At 37.8% G+C, this 20,566-nt stretch overlaps 1 protein-coding gene across 1 annotated transcript in view; it reads left to right on the top strand.

The window, feature by feature from the left end:
- Positions 1-20,566, top strand: part of CD47 (CD47 molecule) — a 47,230-nt gene that overhangs the window by 4,405 nt on the left and 22,259 nt on the right. Inside the window, exons 2-3 of the mRNA XM_011995394.1 lie at positions 7,606-7,959; positions 17,752-17,841. Coding sequence (XP_011850784.1) covers positions 7,695-7,959; positions 17,752-17,841 — 355 coding nt within the window. The 5' untranslated portion in view covers positions 7,606-7,694. The remainder of the gene's footprint in view (positions 1-7,605; positions 7,960-17,751; positions 17,842-20,566) is intronic.

Raw genomic sequence — 20,566 nt, 5'->3', positions numbered from 1 at the left:
CAGGCTGGAGTGCAGTGGCTCAATCTTGGCTCACTGCAAGCTCCGCCTCCCGGGTTCACGCCATTCTCTTGACTCAGCCTCCCCCAAGTAGCTGGAACTACAGGCGCCCGCCACCATGCCCGGTTAATTTTTTGTATTTTTAGTAGAGACGGGGTTTCGCCGTGGTCTCAATCTCCTGACCTCGTGATCCGCCCGCCTGGGCCTCCCAAAGTGCTGGGATTACAGGCGTGAGCCACCGCACCCAGCCAAGGCTACTTTTAAATTCATTAGGGGGATTGCTTTGGGTCAGAACTAAGTACAACTTGTGGACACTCCACTCTACCCCCAGACCTTTATTTTAGCATTCATTGAGGAGAGATCTGCCTTCATCCTTTCTGTACATAACCCAATTTAGTTAGAGACTCCAGTTATTCAAGCCAGACGCTAGTTCTAAGGGCAAAAGTAGGTAGAATTCCTTTCTGGCATGTATCTTTACTGGTGATCTTTGCTTCTTTACCTTAGAGGCTGCTGAGACTTCTTACCCTATTCCTGAACATCCATTCCCAGCAGATAATTAACTTCCTACTCTACCGCAAAAAATAGTGGTGTGTGGTTTGGACTCCCTCAGCTTCCCTCCCACCATTACTAAACTGATCTATAACGTCTTAGATAACCTTCCTCTCATTCTCTTCCCTCATCCAGCTTCAGAAGAAAACCTACTCACCTTTCCAAGGAAAGGACAACCTGTCTACCATCTTTTCACTTATACCATCTTGGAGACCTGCTCAGTCAGCTTAATTCTTCAGTCTTGCATCTTAGATCCATCCCTCTCCATTGACTCCTTCCCCTTAGCTTGCACACGTGATCAAATTTACCCCATATTAAAAAATAAAACAAAAAACCTCAAGAACCAAAATGTCCTTGCCCTTGTCCCTGCTTCCACGTTGTCAGTTGTTGCCTTCTCTACTTTCTTACACTGCCAAATTTATTGTAAAAGAATCACTGCCACTTAATATATTTTAAGTGCTTGATAAAGCCATCTTCTTTCTCTTTGACTTCTCAAACATAGTGTACATCAGATCTCAGTAGTCCATTAACAGATGGAAAGATATTCCCCACAAATATTTAAGCCTCTTTTCTCTATAATTAACCTACCATTCAACTAGCTATGCATACCATTTTGGTTAACAATTTCAATTTTCCCCTCTTTATCTCACCTGCTTTCCACAACTAACTTCTGTTGATTACTGTAAGTTTTAGGTCTTCTCTCCAGTTGTTCTTTACCTGGACTATTGCAATAGTCTCTTAATGGATCTCCCTTTCTCTTTTCCCTTGCTGCCCTCAGTCCTTCCTTTACACTGCTGTCAATGTTATTTTTTTTTTTAATGAAATTAAATCTGAGTGGTTTACAATTGTGTATGTTATCAAGTCTAAACTCAGCATGACATTCAAGGAAGCCCTTTAGAATTTTTCTTAATCATCTTTTCCAACCTCATTTCCTAGAGCTCACCTAAATAATTCTCTGCTTTCAGTTCTTCACTTTCTGGCTGTACACGTTACTCTGCCTAGAAAGCCCCTTCTTTCCCATAACATTGTTATTCATCCTTTAAGACCCAGTTTAAACATCACCCTCTAGGAAGATCATTCACCCTCTAGGAAGACACATTCTTGTGATTTTTAAGGAACTTTTCTATCCAACCATACAAGTGACTTGAGATTTTCCATGAAAATATGCAGCTTCATGATTTCATAATCAAGTCTATACAAGTGAGAAGCAGTGGCAGGTTCTCTTGTGAAATATGGAAGAAAAGTATATCTTCTCCCACATGATTTTTAGATTTTTCTTCTATGGAATTTGTACTTTAAACTTTTTACATTCACAAGGAATATACTGAATCCTACTTTCTGGACCCTGTGTTAGATTCTTGGGATACCAAATGAAGACAATGTCTTACTTTCTGAGCCTGGAGAGATCAGTTAAGTAAAATAGTAATTATACAGTAGTAGGTACAGTGACAACATTTGAACACAAGGCAGTGGGAGCAATAAGGAGGGGAAGAATACATTTGAGTAATGGTAGGGAAGGGAAACAAGACTGAACAACTCAACTGCGCCTTTGTAAGAAGAGCAAAAGTTAGCAACTGTAGCTGCCATTTATTGAATACTTGCTGTGTATGTGAAAGGTGGTACAAGAACATGTTCATTATCTTATTAAATCTTAACAATATCTCTATGAGGTATATACCACCAGTATTCACATTTTATAGATGAGGAAACTGAGAGGCAGAGGTAAGTAACTTACCTAAGGTTATACAGCTAAGAAGTGCATGAGCTGAGCCTTAAACCAGGGTCTGACCCCTAAATGTGTGCTCTTAACTATTATACACCCTATGTACTCAGTGGGGTAATAGTGTATAATAGTTAAGAGGCTATAATAGTTAATAGTGTATAATAGTTAAGAGGCTATAACAGTATGTGCTAAGGCATGGGTGTGAGAGTGCATTTGCATAGTCATGGAATTGCAGTAAGGTCATTATGATTGGAGCTTAGTGTGGAAATGAGGGAGTACAGGAGGTGGGGCTGGAAAGGATCTTGAAGGACCTCGTTTGTATTCCATGCTAATGTACTTAGAATTTAGCCTGAAAAGGGTTGAGGGTGTTGTTAAAGTATCTTAGGCAAAGGAGTGCACATTTGCATTTAGAACAGTTATTTTGGGAACTGTAGAAAATACGTCAGGGCCAGGATGGAGAAACCTTGAGGATGGAGGCAGGGAGCTGGTTAGGAGGGTATGGCAGTAGTTCAAGGGAGAGGATGAGTGTCTAATTCATTCATTCAACAGACATTGGATTTAGGAATTATTAATTAGGTTGAACCTACTAAGAATTCTCCATGGCTAAGGAGAGGGAGGAATCTAACGTGATTCTTAGGTCCAGGTCTGGTTCACTGGTAGATGATAGAAAATGCTTTAGCAAAGTGATTTAGGCTGAGGGGGTACATAAGTTTTTGGACATACTGACTTTGAAGTAACTGTATTATATCCAAGTGGAAGTGCGCAGCAGACAGTTGGCTGTCCAACATCTGCAGTTTAGAAGAAAGGCAGTGCATGATTAAGTTTTTTATTTAAAAGTTTGCAGGTGAAGAAAACCATGGGAGTCAGGGAAAATACTGGGGGGCAGAGGGTGCTGAATCGGAAGCCCTTAGGGACACTAACATTTAGTGTGAGTCAAGGAATGGATTTCAACAAAGAAAGCAAACTAGCATGGGATGGACCAAACAGGAGGAAATTCATAATCAGGAGATACCATGGAGGCCAAGAGAGAAGAGCAAGAAAGAAACCACCCACTGGCTCAAGAACTGTGGAAAAGACAAGACAGAAAGTGAACCATGCATATTTGATTTTTCACAAGGGATTGATGGTGACTTTGGCAAGAGCTGTAGTAGTAAAGAAATAGGGGTGAATGGGTGGAGGCCGGTAACAGATTTAAGGATTGAATTGGAAGTGAGGAAATGCTTTAGATTGTTAATTTGGGATGCTAGGGAAGAGAGAGACAAGTATGAGGGATTTTTTTTTTTTAAGTTGGCGAATATTCAAGCAATTTTTAAAGACACACACAAAACACCTTGTAAATGGAATGGGGGATGTGGGAGGCTGATAATCAACTAAGGGAAGTCCTTGAGGAGACTGATGGGTATGGAGCAGAAATGGAAACTAGCTCTCAGGTGATGGGATTCATTTCTGAAAAGGAAGCAAAAAAACAAAAACAAAAAACAGTGTGGATAGTTGGGGTTGCAGGTAAGTTTATAGGGAAGGAGTATTGGAAGCTTCAGGATTCTTCTCTGAAGGATTCAGTTTGTATTAAGAAATAGGGAGACAGGACTGTTGGAGAGTGTGGGATAAAGGGCAAGAGGGAGTAATTTAACAGTTGTTAAAAAGAAGAGAACATTTACATGAAACATGTAAAAGGATAAAGATTGAAGGCCTGGAGGAGCAGGGACTATGACATTCTTCTGTTTTTGCCTAGTAGCAACACAAATTTTCTTAGAAATCTGTAAGACCGATTACTCTTCTGCCCATCCGTAAGGACGTTATCCATACAGAGAAGATAACACTTGTAACCTTGTATTATATAAAGTACTTATCATCGCCCATATGAGAATTGTAAGCTCGTAAAAGATAATAACTATATTTTTTCATTGCTGTATCCCCACATCCTGTCACAATATTTCATCACAGGTAATTCTCGACAAATGTTGGTTGCATTTTTAAAATTTCTAACCTGAACTTGTGTGCTGTGACCACCATGGATTGAGTCTTCTCTGCCACTAAAAAGCTGTTTTCTAGACTGTGATCTGAGATGGTTTGGGCTGATAGTCTATATTCACCAGTACTTGTACAGTTCCAGTGAAGGTTTCAAGTCTAATACTTTTGGCATTTGATATAAAATTATTTTCCCATTTTATTTGCTAATTTATCTATAACTCTGGCGTTACTCTTGGTTACATTTGTCTGCTTCTATCTGATTTAGACTGCTATAAGCATTATTTTGTTTATTCAGAGTTTTCTTATTCATGTTAATTATCTGTGTTTCTTTATTTGCTCTCTACATTTTAAATAGTTTCTTCACTTTGCTGTTTTATGAGAAGGCAGTAGGCAAAAGGAAGAAACCCCAAATCAGACAATTTTACTGCTTAATAGTTTTTTAATGCATCTTAGTATAGAGATTGAAGTTGTAGTTAACAGCTAGAGTGATATTTTTGGCCTGCCCTTATTTATTAATTACTAGTGCAAAGGTTATTCAAATTATGGTTTATCCAGGTCAATTTTACTGTTATTTTTACTAATAGCATTTATTCTACTTAAATTGCTTCAGCTATAAAATGTTTTTATTATAACATAATGCAGTGCAATTATTGCTTTCTGTATTCCTTTGAAAATTCATTCTCTAAACATTTATGAAATTGTGGATCGTTCACCAACTACGTCTTACTTACTTAATTAAAGCCTTTGCAAAAAGTTTCATAGAATGACTGAGTTCATTTGTACCTCTTTTTTTTTAAAGAATAATCTCTAAAAAGTCAAACCATGATTCATGCAAATATAAAATGAAAATATGTCAAAGATTTTATTTTACTCATTAATTAACAAGCAAACCAGCAAGAAGGCAAAACCCTTTTAAAAGAAAATTGGAAAAACAGACACTTTTATAGGCAATCAAGAATGCCTAAGTGAATTTGCTAATAAATGCAAAATTGGTCAATATCCTCAGGGCAGTAAAATGTAATCTTTTGGAGTCCTCTCTTCCACCAGGTGGAAATCAATTGCAGAACACGATTTATTTTTATCTCTAGGGACACCAATCCATTTGAATTACCTTCAGTTTTCTACAACTTATGAAACTGTAAAACAGCCCAGTCAAAGTCAGTGAAAGACGCAGGCTTCTGTAGAGTCAGGTAATTCCACAGGGTCTGTTAGACATTGCCCAGCACTTCGCTGAAAGAATACCCAGTAATCTTTGTATCCCTTTCAAAATCTTGACCATATTTTCTGATACTTGCCTTCCTTTGTAATTTCAACATCTTCACCCCCTTTTTCTTCTCTTGTATACTACATTCTCTCTCCCTCAGTGTTTCTCTCTCAGGGGAAAGAATTCACAATTCCAAAGTTTTAAAGAATGCAACAGAAGTCCAGGTTTTGCCTTGGGCTTCCTCATACTTGGGCAGCTAGAAATGTAGAAAACTGGGAAGAGGTGAGCTGTGGATGCCCACAATGTAGGTTCAGACTGCAGTTTCCCAGAAATATAACCATTTGGACTAGTCAAAGAAGGTCCATATCATTACATTAAAATGCCAGATTATCTAGTTTTTATAGTATCGCCCTACGTTTTTACAGCATAGTATTGTTTAGAGAGTACTTGCTGGTGTATTTTCCATGTTAATGCTCAACACACTTCTGTGAAGTAGCCCAGTGTTTGTTTTTGATCCTCCTATTTAAGAGATCCGCCTATTTTAGAGAGTAAATCAAGGCATAGAAAAGTGAGTTGCTTAAGGCAGCATATTAAAAAGAGGTAGAAATAGAATTTTTACTCAGGTGTTTTGAACATTATCCAGTACATATTCCACTATGCATCCTTGCATTCAATTCATGGGGTATTTATTGAATAAACATTGTGTTCTTACAATAGAAACATTCTATGCCTCTGATTTTTATTCCAGTTTATGTAGAAGGAAATCTTAATTGTGAACTATTAACAAAGTTGATGTTTTATTTATATTTGTTAGTAATTTGTGTTTTGTTTTTGTTTATATTTTGAGGGGAAGGCCAAGTAGCTACTTAGATAAAAGAATTGCTGAGTGGCTGAAGAATATGGAAGACAACTATAATTCCTACACATTCTTGTACGTTTTAGTTGAACAATGAGTGATTACATTTATTTACCCAGTCCCTCTTCTATAAGGCAACAACTGGTAGTTTATCCTATTGAGAAGTGTTGAAAGGATGCTTGTTAGCAGTAACTGCTCTTGGTTTCAGCTTGTATCTTACTTAGCTTTTTCACTGTTTTGTGGTTTCTTGGAGGAAGAATACCTGTAATACACATTTGGAGATTGTTGTTCTGTAGTGTCAATGAAATGTAGGGGTGGAAAAATGTCATTCAAGACTCCCATACAAAATGTCTATTGCTGCCTATATTTTGCAATGGGAAAGTAGCCACAGATATTGGGTTTTTTTCCTCATTAGTATTTTAGGATTTTCCATCCTAGTGGAAAGATATGATTTGGTTCATCCTATTTACTTTGTATATTAAAGTACAGTAGAACCTGCCACTTTTTTTGGAAATGCAGCATAAGGGTAAAGATAAATTTCATATCAGTTCAGCGAGTTCTGTTTAGCAGTGTATTGAAGTTGAAACTGAATAAAATATTTGGTTTGATTTTTCTGTTCAAAATTTTACCTTGATAAGTACAATGTTTTTCTACATATATCACTAGGCAGTAATGATTACTTCAAAGCTTTGCAAGCCAGATACTACACCTGCATGTTCTAACATAGTTGCTGAATTTATTCCCAAGATGCATGTAATGTATACTTTGTATTATTGAGAATGAATAAAGAAAAGTCATAATGATGCCTTCCAGCTGTGCAAGTTAATATTAAAATATAATTTGTTTCCGTGTTTCACCTAATAGGTCGTCTTCATTGCTATACTGTTTACTTAAGTGAACAATCGAAATGTTGCTGTTTATCCTAAGGATTTGTAACTTAAGGTCTTACAGTGGCCGGGCGCGGTGGCTCAAGCCTGTAATCCCAGCACTTTGGGAGGCCGAGACGGGCGGATCACGAGGTCAGGAGATCGAGACCATCCTGGCGAACACGGTGAAACCCCGTCTCTACTAAAAAATACAAAAAACTAGCCGGACGAGGTGGCGGGCGCCTGTGGTCCCAGCTACTGGGAAGGCTGAGGCAGGAGAATGGCGTGAACCCGGGAGGCGGAGCTTGCAGTGAGCCGAGATCGCGCCACTGCACTCCAGCCCGGGCGACAGATCGAGACTCCGTCTCAAAAAAAAAAAAAAAGATCTTACAGTACAGACTTCTATAACTAATGAAATATTTTTCTTTTTCCTTTCCAGGATCAGCTCAGCTACTATTTAATAAAACAAAATCTGTAGAATTCACGTTCTGTAATGACACTGTCGTCATTCCATGCTTTGTTACTAATATGGAGGCACAAAACACTACCGAAGTATATGTAAAGTGGAAATTTAAAGGAAGAGATATTTACACGTTTGATGGAGCTCTAAACAAGTCCACTGCCCCCGCTAACTTTAGTAGTGCAAAAATTGAAGTCTCACAATTACTAAAAGGAGATGCCTCTTTGAAGATGGATAAGAGTGATGCTGTCTCACACACAGGAAACTACACTTGTGAAGTAACAGAATTAACCAGAGAAGGTGAAACGATCATTGAGCTAAAATATCGTGTTGGTAAGACTTCTATGAAAGCTCTTTTTTTTTATTTGTCCTGGTACAACCTGATCCTCTTTCGAGAGGAGGCCAAATGGGGATAGGTACTCCTTTGAATCAAAAAGCAGGCTATTAATAATAAATGTTGATGTAATGTTTAGCAGGTTTAAGGTTGTGATTTCTATCCTATTTGTTAGTCTACTCTTCACAGTAAAACACATTTACTATTTAATTTGTATTACTTGTTAATTTGTATATTGTATGGTTCTCAAACTTTTGGTCTAAGGACCATTCTATTTGGGTGATTGGTCCTGGGGTAATGTACTCTTCATTTCTGTTTGCTGCCATCCAAATACTTTCTTTCCTGTGACTAATTTTAAAGTCTCTTTCCAATTATTCAGCCTTCTGGTATTTTTTTTTTTTAACCTTACACTTTGACCAAGGGTTGGCAAGTCCCAGCCATGCTTCCTCTGGAGAGAGTAGAGGAGAATCAGGAGATTAAATCACATTATCATGGATGATTTCTTCAGATTTTCTGTGCTTAGCCTTACTTTGGTCTTCTTTTTCTTGGCCAAAATATGAGAGAGCTAGGGATTCAAATTAATTTATTCAAATTCAGACTTGATTATAGCACCATGATTCTGCCCTTTTTGTCACAAACTTGGGTTGGTGAGGTGTAGAAGGTAGTAAAATTAGCTGAATAGTCTCCTCTCTTTGCTCTTTCCTGCTGTGCTAGCTGAGTTCTTCAGCCCCATATGAGTCTGTTCTTTCTGTTTTGAAATCTCTATTTAAAATTACCTGTCATACAAATGGGATCTAATTAAACTAAAGAGCTTCTGCACAGCAAAAGAAACTACCATCAGAGTGAACAGGCAACCTACAGAATGGGAGAAAATTTTTGCAATCTACTCATCTGACAAAGGGCTAATATCCAGAACCTACAAAGAACTCAAACAAATTTACAAGAAAAAAACAAACAACCCCATCAAAAAGTGGGCAAAGGATATGAACAGACATTTCTCAAAAGAAGACATTCATACAGCCAACAGACACATGAAAAAATACTCATCATCACTGGCCATCAGAGAAATGCAAATCAAAACCACAATGAGATACCATCTCACACCAGTTAGAATGGCAATCATTGAAAAGTCAGGAAACAACAGGTGCTGGAGAGGATGTGGAGAAATAGGAACACTTTTACACTGTTGGTGGGATTGTAAACTAGTTCAACCATTATGGAAAACAGTATGGCGATTCCTCAAGGATCTAGAACTAGAAGTACCATATGACCCAGCCATCCCATTACTGGGTATATACCCAAAGCATTATAAATCATGCTTCTATAAAGACACATGCACACGTATGTTTATTGTGGCACTATTCACAATAGCAAAGACTTGGAATCAACCCAAATGTCCATCAGTGACAGACTGGATTAAGAAAATGTGGCACATATACACCATGGAATACTATGCAGCCATAAAAAAGGATGAGTTTGTGTCCTTTGTAGGGACATGGATGCAGCTGGAAACCATCATTCTCAGCAAACTATCACAAGAACAGAAAACCAAACACCGCATGTTCTCACTCATAGGTGGGAACTGAACAATGAGATCACTTGGACTCGGGAAGGGGAACATCACACACCGGGACCTATCATGGGGAGGGGGGAGGGGGGAGGGATTGCATTGGGACTTATACCTGATGTAAATGATGAGTTTATGGGTGCTGACGAGTTGATGGGTGCAGCACACCAACGTGGCACAAGTATACATATGTAACAAACCTGCACGTTATGCACATGTACCCTAGAACTTAAAGTATAATAATAATAATTTAAAAATTAAAAAAAAATCTCAAAAAAATAAAATAAAATTACCTGTCATATTACCCATCATGGGTTAACCACATTCTGTGAACCTTAACTCTGGATAGCTTCAGTTCTGTTCAGTTGGATCAACTATTTGCCTAGCTTTTGTAAAATAATCTGCTACCAGATTAGGAATGGGGTGTTTGGTTTGATGAAATGTTTGGACATTACTTAGGATTGAGAATCAGGAGGTCTGAGTTATAGCCCCTGTTCAGCAACTTACTATTCACCTGTGTGATCTTGAGAAGGTACTTAACCGAGTCCAAGTGACCTCATGTCCAAGAGATTACAATAGATACTTGCTTTTATGTATTCTATAGTCTAATGAGCATCAAATGAGATCCCATGTAAACATGTTTTTTTGTAAACCAAAGTGTGTTGTAAACATTAGTTGTTTTCCTGGGATGTTTATTTTGTGAAGGAAGGTATCAAGTTGTTGAAGTTAGCCTGGAGCATTGTGAGAGGGATTTGTGTGCAGTGAGGAATGGGCAGGGAATGGCTCCGAGTAGGCAAGGAGAATTTGAAAGGTCTTTCTGCTAAGAACTCTCTCTTACATTGTAGCTTTTACTGTTGATATTAATTTGGGCAAAGGAGCTTTTGTTGTTGTTGTTAAGTATACCTTTCAGGAAGGGTGTAATCAGTCAGTCATATGCACTGCAGCTAACTGGAGTTAGATCATCTGAGAGGTATACTGGAAAACTCAAGATACGAGATTCGAAAGGCCAGAAGATGAAATGAAGATGGAAGAGAAAGGAATGCCAGGATCTGAGAAGAAAGCAGTTTATTATTTTGCATGTGATTGAAAGATTGTTTTATCTTTCTTTGTTTTCAAAATATCCTATAAAAATAAGAACTAGACTTATTTTGGGGGCCACTAAAAGGAGAAAGTGTTGTTTTATTATAGAGAATGTAGAAAATTCTACCAGAGGTTTGAGACATTTGGCTTTGCATCCATTTTAATTTTTTGAAATAATTATTGATTTACAGGATGATTCAAAGATAGGTTCCATGTGCCTTCACCTGGTCCCCCCAGTGGTTTCCTCTTAGGTGACAATATCACAATATGAAAATCAGGAAATTCACAATGGTGCAGTGTGTGAATGATTCTCTCTCGTTTTATCATGTGTATATTTGCATAACTACCTACACAATCAGGACATAGACCTATCCATCATCACAAACATCTCCCTCATGCTTATTCTTGCTAGTCATACCAGCACCTCCCACTGTCCCTAACCTGGCAAGCACCAATTTGCCCTCCATATCTATGATTTTGTCATTTCAGCAATACTATATAAATGGAATGATACAGGATGTGACGTTTTGAGGGCTTTTTCACTCAGCACAATGCCCTTGAGATCTATTCAAGTGATTGCGTCTATCAATAGTTTTTTTTTTTCCTTTCTTTTTTTTGCTGAGTAGTAGTCCCTAATATGAATATATTGCAGTTTTTTAATCATTTACCTACAGTAGGACATTTTGGTTGTTTCCAAGTTTGGGTTGTTACAAATGAAACTGCTGTGCACAATTGTGTACAGTTTCTTGTGTAGACACAGTTTTCATTTCTCTGGGATAAATGCTCAGAAGTATGGTTACTGGGCTGTATGGTAAGTATATGCTTCGTTTTTAAAGAAACTGCCAGACTTTTCCAGAGTGGCTATTTCATTTTACATTTCCGTCAACATTGTAAGAGTGATCTAGTTTCTCCACATCCTCAGCAGTATCTGGTACCACTATGTTGTAACCATTTTTAACTGGAAAAAAAAAAACAAGCAAGCAAACAAACAAAAAACAGTTAAAAACTTACCTGCACAAAAAGGTTAAATGGGGCAGGACTCTTACTATGGAGAATAAGTTTTTTCTAGTAAGAATACTTACCTGTTATGGACTTTGAGGATTTAGGCATTAGAAACCATTTTTACTATGTTGTGATTTTTGCAAATACAGGCATAAATGAGAAACAGAATTTGCTCAATAGAGAAGTGAATTATACTTAATAGAATGCAGATAATAGTGACCATTCTTTGTGCCTTTTTTTATTTAGAGGACTAGGACTGAATACATGGAAACACTGTAAGATATAGTTTTATATACCTCTGTGCCTATGTATAGTGTAGTCCATTGGAAGGAGCACTGGACTTGAATTTACAAAGCTGTTTTCTAGACTTCACTGTTTTCTAGACTTCACTGTTTTCTAGACTTTACTGTTTAATAGCTTTAAAAAAAGTTAGATAAGAAACTCAACCTATCTGGCCCTCAAATTTTTCTTAGTACAACAAAGATGCCATCACCATCATGGAAATGTTTGAGATATAAATAATATCTCTCTTACTTAACAAAATTTTACTAAGTGCCTACCATGTGTCAGGTACCATGCTAGGCATCACAGATTCCGTGATGAAGAAGACATCATTGCTGATTTCAAGGAAGTAGTTGCAGTACAAATATGTAAAGTGACCTAACATTTATTTGCACATGTGCCACATACTTTATGTAAGTCGTGTCCTGTTATCCTCTCAAGAACTCTAGGAAATAGATGGAGGTCTTACCATTTAACAAACAGGGAAGCAAAAGAGATTCAAGGTTGTTCAAGGTCAGAGTAATAGCCAGGAATTACACCTAGATCTCTTTGGCATCAAAACCCAGTATTTTTACCACCATAGTATGTGGTTCATGTGACAACAGCTTGTAAATAACTAAATACTAAATGCAAGTAATAGTAATCATAAAATTTGTCGTTAATATTTCTATTCTGTTAGCAATACCAAAACTTGAAAACGTAAAATTTATTTTTCTCTAAGCTATTAGAGTTTTGTTTAGAAAGGTCAGTTCAAGTTCCACAGAGTTGCCAATTCCATTATTATCAACAGGACATACGGTCTGTTCATGATGAAGACATGAAGGTATTGCAAGATCTTTGTGTTAGTTTTCTAGTGCTGCATAACAACTACAAATACAGCAGCTTGAAACAATACTCATAGTTCACAGTTTTGTAAGTGGCAAGCCTGGTCATGGCGTGACTGGGTTCTCTGATCAAGGTCTTAAAAGACTAAAATCAAGGTGTTGCCCAGGGCATACTTTCATTTGGAGTTTGGGGTCTTGTTCTAGGCTCACATAATTATGGCAGAATTCAATTCCTTGTGATTGTAAGACTGAGGTCCCTGTTTCTTTGCTAAATATCTGCCAGGGAATTCTAGCAGCTCCTAGAGATTGCCCTCATTGCTTGCCCCCTGGCCCCTTGCATATTTAAAGCCAGCAAAGGAGAATCTTCCTCTTGTTGAATCCCTCTCACATACTGAGTTTATTTTGCCAGGAAGAACCCAGACCCTTTTAAGAGACCACTTGATTAGGTCAGCTCTCTCTCCCTCAAAAATAATCTCTCTTTCTTAAAGTCAGCTGATTCAGGATCTTAATTACGTCAGCAGACTCCCTTTTGCTAGGTGGTATAAGCACGGAAATGAGATCCAATACATCCACAGTCTCAGTCTCCCACACACAAGGGGAGGGAAGTATAAAAGATGCATGGCTAGGGCAGTGGTTTTGGGACCACCTTAGAATTCTGGGTTTGATTAAATAAATAATGGGACTGTAGCCTAGCAAGTCAACACATCAAAAAAAGCCATCACAATCCTGAAACATCAAGTAAAAATTTGGTTTGCATTTTAGTATTGTAAATGTTACTGTGGGGTGTGTGCGTAACCTGGTGTTCCCTGTGTTTGTGGAGGTTTGAAGGAGACACTTGGTTGATAGAAATGGTGTCTTCACTTTTTTAGGTTGTCTCATTTTTGTACAGTGGTAAGACAAATGAGGTCCTGGGTTTCTGGGTTTTAATAACACTTAAGCTTGGAAGTAAAAATTAGACACTCGTTCGTAGACTACACCCTTGTCATATCACTTCTTTGCCTTTCTACTAGCAAGAAGTTCATTTTCGTGAAAGCCATTCTGCCTGTCCCGGAATTGGTGGAGAATGATAGACACAGTTGTCAGCCATAGCTTGGGTAGAATAAGGATGTGAATGTTGTTGGCTTACCTTTATTAATCTTGTGATGGAAAAATATCTGACATTGTTCTTAGTCCATTTTAAGCTTAATTTATGTTCTTAGTGGCATAGAAATTCAGAGCTGAAAGAAGTATCATGTCTCACTCTCCCCTTGAGGAACAAGAGTTAACGTCATCTGACAATACTACCATAACAAATCAATAGATTAACAGGCATGCAAGTGTCTTTATATAAAATGTTGGGTTTTTTCTCCCAGCATCTCAGTTGGTTCTTAAACATCTAATTCAGTGATCCTCAGACTTTTCCCACTGTAACAAAAAGAGGAGGAACACGTTCATCAGTGACTGTAGCTCAAATCCAGCAGAAATGTGCAACAGTGATTTCAAACAGAGAATTATGGATGCCCTTCTCCATAGATTGCCCTCCCCATCCCCCACACACACCAGGGAACAATTTAAAATCCTGGCACAATAGTGAGAAGGGAGAGTGACAAACTGATAAGTTCCAGTTAAGAATCACTTAGGGTGGGTGTGGCAGCCCCCGCCTGTAATCCCAGCACTTTGGAAGGCTGAGGCAGGTGGATCACCTTAGGTCAGGAGTTTGAGACCAGCCTGGCCAACATGATAAAACCCTGTCTCTACCAAAATTACAAAAATTAGCTGGGCATGGTGGCGCCTGCCTATAATCCCAGCTACTTGGGAGACTGAAACAGGAGAATTGCTTGAACCCGCTAGGTGGAGGTTGAGTGAGCTGAGACCGTACCACTGCACTCCAGCCTGGGCAACAGAGCGAGACTCCATCTCAAAAGAAAAAAAAAGAATCATTTAGACAGTATTTTTTGTTCTATAATCTTACTCTCTGTCGTTGAAATGTCTCATATTTCTTGTTTTCACGTAGAATCTGGGAGTCATTCAGTAGTCATCTAGTCTATCTCATCATCTAATTTACGAATTATTTCTATCACATCTCAAGTAGCTGGCGATTCAGATTTTTTACCAAAAACTTGACGTGATGAGACATTGTTACTTCCCAGAGGATCTTGGTCTGTTTTCAGGCAGTTTCAGTTCTTCCTTAAGTCAAGCTAAAACTTGCTGCTATTCTCACTCACTGGGAGGGCTGTAGTTCTCTCAAATTTATTCCTCTCTGTGATGAAAATCTCTGTTCTTTTAGCCATTGCTCATGGTTTCAGGATCCCCATTCTAGTCATCTTCCTTTGGAGCAATTCCCTGTTATATCTTCAAATGTGATGAGTAAAACTGAGCTCAGGACTGCATTTGTTGGTCACACCCTTCTCCCTTCCAAATTACTGCTGCTGTAACTTTCTGACAGGTCCTGCTTCCCTGTAATCCATTCTCCATGTGGCTGCCAAAGAAGATTTGAAATAAGTCAGGTTATTTTTCTTCCCTGTTTAAAGCCTTCCAGCTGCTTGTCATTGCTCTTAGAATAAAATCCAAACTCTCCCAACAAGCTGTTAAGACTCTACATGGTCTTGCCCCAGCAAACTCTTCCCATCTGATTTCATCCCTGAATTCCAGCCACAGTGGCCATCCTTTGGCTTCTCAAACTTGCTGTTACTTTGGCATCTCTTCCTCTCTGTCTTCACAATGTAGGCTCCTTTCCATCCTAGGCTTAGTTTTGTTCCTCTCCCTAGAGGCCTTTCCTTACTGCCTCAGCTTCTCCCACTCTGTACACTCAGGGTCCCCTGCATTGTTCACTGCTGGCCTTCAAGAGCATAGAGGAGTTCCTCTCCATGGTGGACTTTCAATAAGTGTTCGTGGAATAAGTGAAAAATGAGTGGTCACTCCAGGGTCGAAGGCACCTCTTACTTTTATTAATATATTCAAATTAATATTAGTATATTAATAGTCTATTAATATATCCTAAATTTTTTGTGTGTATAGGGGCAGAGACCAATGAAAGAACATTTCATTGTCAGCTCATCTTGAATATAAGATCAGATATTGGCCAGCAGGATTTGCTGTTTAACTAGAGTGAGATGTGGGAGAAATCAAGGAGTCAGGTATAACTCCAAGGTTTTCAGCCTCAAGCAACTGGAGAGATGGGGTCACCACGACTGAAATGAGGAAAATGAGAGGGGGAGTTTGTGGAGGATGGGCTGAGGGCAATACCAGGATTCAGTGTGGAACTTGAACAGTTAAGATAACTGAAGAGCCTGAATTCACTGTTCCTCAGTTTCTATGACTATAAGGAGGGGTTAATAATTTCTCACATGATAATTGTGAGGACTTGAGTTTAGGTACACAATTAAAAACAAAAGCACAGAGGAAGTAAGGAAAAGTACATCGATTAAGCATGGCTATTAGACCATACAGCTTTACCAAATCCATTGGGGATTAGATACAAAAATCCAAGCATGATCTCCAAAATTTTTTCCTGGTAGGGATTTAGGCTATACTGAAGTGACTTTTCTTTGGTATAAGAAGATACTCAGTTATACAATTGGAAATTAAGGTATTGATTCAGAGTATCCAAAAACATCTCTCGGTAGAGATCTACAACCAAAGAAGCATAAAAAAAAAGGTCTTCCATTCACTCATGAAACTGTCTTATGACTATCGTAACCTTCAACAGCAAATGTATTGAGTCTCTACTACATATAGAACAAAATGCTGGATTCTGAAAAGCTAGTATCTGTAAAACAGAGTTTATAATGTTGTTGTATTCTGGGGATTGATATAAGCATTTTACCAGGATTTATTATAGCATTATAAGCTTAACACAAGAAACGTGGCTATCATTATGGAGTAAAAGGTTGGAAAATTCCTCACCTGTTGACCTGAGGGGTAGTGCATGGTCGAATTAGAAAGAAGTGTTGATTTCAGAGGAATGCCAGTGCTTGCTTAAGGCAGTATCCGAAGTACTCTTCCAACCGCATGGCCCCTTGTACAGGCAAACTCCGGAATACTTTCAGTCCATTTACTTGGCTTTATTGTTAGAGCAGAAATTTCATGGCTAAAATTATGGTCTTAGGGGTTTATAAGAGGCAATTAAACTTAATTTTTAAAAGTTCTCACAAATCGTATTTGAAGTCTTAATATCTTAATTTCCTTTATATAGGATATGTGGATATATTTTTATGATAAAAGTAACATGTGACCCACTTAATAACAGCTTCGTTAATACCCTAAAGCCACTCATGTTACTTTACATATAAACAGTCCTTCTGAAGCCTAATTGTGCATGGATAATTGCAGAGTGAGTTTGAGAAAAGACCGGCCGGGCACATCGCTCTCCATCTTAGCCACAGTGAGAAGCGAGTACCTAGTGGTGCATCTTCCTCGCTTAGGTTCCCTGAGTCTGTCTTTACGGGAATGCTTCATTGTTACTTGAAGGCACATTCTTGGGACTTCACATACACAGCTACTCAGCACATGAACACATACTAATTTTAGTTAACTGAGTACTGGTGAGTGCTAAGCTTTGTTTTAAGCCCTTTGCATATACTTTATTGACTTTGTTAGTAGTTACAACAGTCCTTCAAGATACAGGTACTGTGCTATACTGGTGTAACAGTTGAGGACACCGAAGAACAAAGAGGTGTCAAGTGGTGGTCACGGTTCCACAGAGTGTTAAGTTAGAGTTGGGTTCAAACCCTGGCAGTGTGGCCACAGAGCCTTGTTCTCAGCCACTGCACTGCACTACCTCCTTCCGTGAAACATAGGAAAAATGTGAGAAACGATTAAGTAATTGTAGTTTTTTTTCATAAATAAAATTCATGTAAGTACATTATATGTGTAATTTGTTTTACGTATATGTGTGTATACATAAAATATATGTGTGTATATAAATATATGTAAAAATAAGGCCACAGTTTTAATTTTTTTCCATCTCCATAATAAAGCATGTATTATAGACCATTAGCAGGATTTAAAGTGTTATAGTAAATATTAATTGTGACTTTTGTTTTCTTTTTCCCCAGTTTCATGGTTTTCTCCAAATGAAAATATTCTCATTGTTATTTTCCCAATTTTTGCTATACTCCTGTTTTGGGGACAGTTTGGTATTAAAAGTAAGTATTATTTCTACTTTTCATTTATGCTTCAGTGATGATATAGTTATTTCTAGGAGAGATTATCAGTGAAATATTTAAAGTTGTACTAGGAAAAGTGCTATTATGATAAATATGAGTATGTAATTTGAATACTGCTAGTCTCCTTGAAGTATATGTTGTCACCCACGTTTTGCTGTAGTTCACTTTTAATTCCTAAGAAGGTGGTTTTCATTTGGTGTTTTTTTTTAATCTCTTAAGAATGGATAGTGGGAATATTAGTAACAACACGTGAAACCCATGTCACATTTTAATAGTCACAGAACATCTACACACACACTATGTTATTTGGTAAACAGGTGGTGACAGCCTACATTAGTTTTGAGATAGGGTGTTATACTTTGGAGCATTTAGATTCCCCTCTTTTTATTTTCCCAGTTTGAATTTCTCTGTGTACATGTGTTCACCCTTGGAAAAGTCCCATGGAACCATGTTTTGTCCTCCTCTCTGTGCAGTTCTGCAGCCTCTAAAGAAGCAGCTACCAGAGAGTTATGTTCTCTGATCTTGCTTTCCTATAATAGTAACATAACCAGACTTCCGAGGGCAGATCTTGATGCTGCACTAGATTTAGCTTCAACAATATAGAATTGTCATTACTAGGCAGATAGGTAATATGTATTATGGTTAATGTTTAATCAACCATATTTTCATATTTTGGTAAAGAAAATTTACAAAATTAATGAAGTTCAGAGGTGACAGTCTAAACTTTTAAGCTTTTTAAATACAAGATTTATTCCTTCTTTCCTTGTAGCATCCTGAAGACCAGTAAACATTTATATAGGCAAGGAATAAATACTGCTTCTTTAATTTATTCTGCAACCTTTAAACATACAAAAGCTAGCAAAATATTGCAGTGGATTGCCCAGTTGTATATTTTATGAATTTTACTTTTACTCAGCAGTTTAAGCTGTGTATATCTATGGTGATATATAAACATGGAAGGGAGATGACTGATTGATTATATGTTTTAAGCACTTTTCTCAAAGTATGGCATTCTGGAAATGCTCAGTGATTTCAGAAATGTTCTCAACTTTTGTCTGAAAGGGAAAAAGGGGGAGAAAGGAGTGGCAGTGGCAATTGTCAAGACATTTAATAACTTTTGCTTTCAAGATAGTGTCTAGACTTCTTTGTGAAATTTTCCTAGAATTTCTTAGTTTTTTATATCAAGAAAAGAACTGGCATAGCATTAAGACCTATTCTGACATCAGTGATATTAGGGAAAGCTTTTAACCATATTGGTAGAGCCAGGCTTCTTAAGCGCTAAGTCATATGATGTGGGCAGGGAACAGCGTTTTTTAAAGATCATGAAATTATTTCACATAGTGCGATTTTTTGAGTTTGGCTTGACGGATGTTTGCTGATCCAGATGTTATCATTGGTGACATTATTTTTAGTGAAATACCAGGAGTGAGTTTGTGCACTGTTGGCTGTATTTTTACAAAATGAGCTTTACAATATTTTTTCTGACTTAAAAAAAAATACATGTCACTTTAGAACACCTCATACAAAGTAGGAAGTTATTGGGAAAAAAAAAAAAAAAAAACTCATCTGTAGTCCCCAAACCTAGAAATAAACTATTGGTATATTCTAGTGAACTTCCTATTTCCCTTTCTGTCTTTTTCTATTCATTTTTGTTATGTTTTTTTAAAAAAGGTAACCATAAATGGACTCATACAGCTTATACGCTTGTACATTCTGATTTTCCCCCGTGTCTTCAGAAATCTTGTTATAGCTGCCTGTGTTCTACTTTCGTGAATGCACTATAATTTACTTAACTCTCATCTTGATGGATTTTAAGGATGTTTCCAATTTTTTTGATACTATGAAAATAACTCTGCTAAAGATATGAAGCCTGGAAATGGCAGAGATATTTTAAGACTCTAGATACATACTGCCAAAATGTTTTCCAGAAACGTTTGTATCAACTACTATTGCAGATGAGAATACCTGTCTTTCACCTCAGTTATAATTCTGATATTATAACTCCAAAATCTCTGCTAATTCGATGGGTGAAAAAGCATCTTATTTTAATTGAAATTTTTGTGTTAGTAAGGTGGAATGTTCTTTTTTTATATTTTTTATACTGGTCGTATTTTAAGGAACGTGCTTATAAACCTAAAGAAATATTTTGGTGGGAATTTTTTGTTTTGGCTCATCTTGAAACAGGTAGATGTGTGTGTATGTGCATGGAAGAGGTATGTCTATGCACGATTCACCCAGCCTGTGCTCACGTTTAAAGGTGTTGATGATGATAGTAGCTAGCCATTTGTGGAGCTCTTGCTCTGCCTGACAGGCTCTGTGCAAAGTACTCTGTATCTGAAATGACATTTATTTCTCCCAGGAACTCTATGGGCGTAGGCACTGTTGTTATTCCCATTTTGTAGATAAGAAACAGGCACAGATAGATGAGGCAATTTGCCCGCAATCCCCCAGCCGTTTCCTGGTAGTACTAGGATTTGAACTAGTACTGTGTACCTCTGCACTGTACTGCTGCCTCCCCGTTTTGCATTTATTTTGAGGATTTTCTTTCCATGAAGGGTGAACGTGTACCTAAGCACATAATAGTGAGTAGTTAAAACTTATTAGAAGAGCAGAATGTTGACCTAATTTGTTTACTTACTCTGCAAATACCTAGTGACGGGATGCCTGCTGATTGCTGGGCACCGAGCTAGCTACATGCCTGAAA

This window comes from Mandrillus leucophaeus, unplaced genomic scaffold, assembly GCF_000951045.1.
Source record: "Mandrillus leucophaeus isolate KB7577 unplaced genomic scaffold, Mleu.le_1.0 Scaffold113, whole genome shotgun sequence".
NCBI lineage: Eukaryota > Metazoa > Chordata > Mammalia > Primates > Cercopithecidae > Mandrillus > Mandrillus leucophaeus.
Note: the sequence above shows the minus strand (reverse complement) of the source record. Positions and strands in the feature narration are given on the sequence as shown.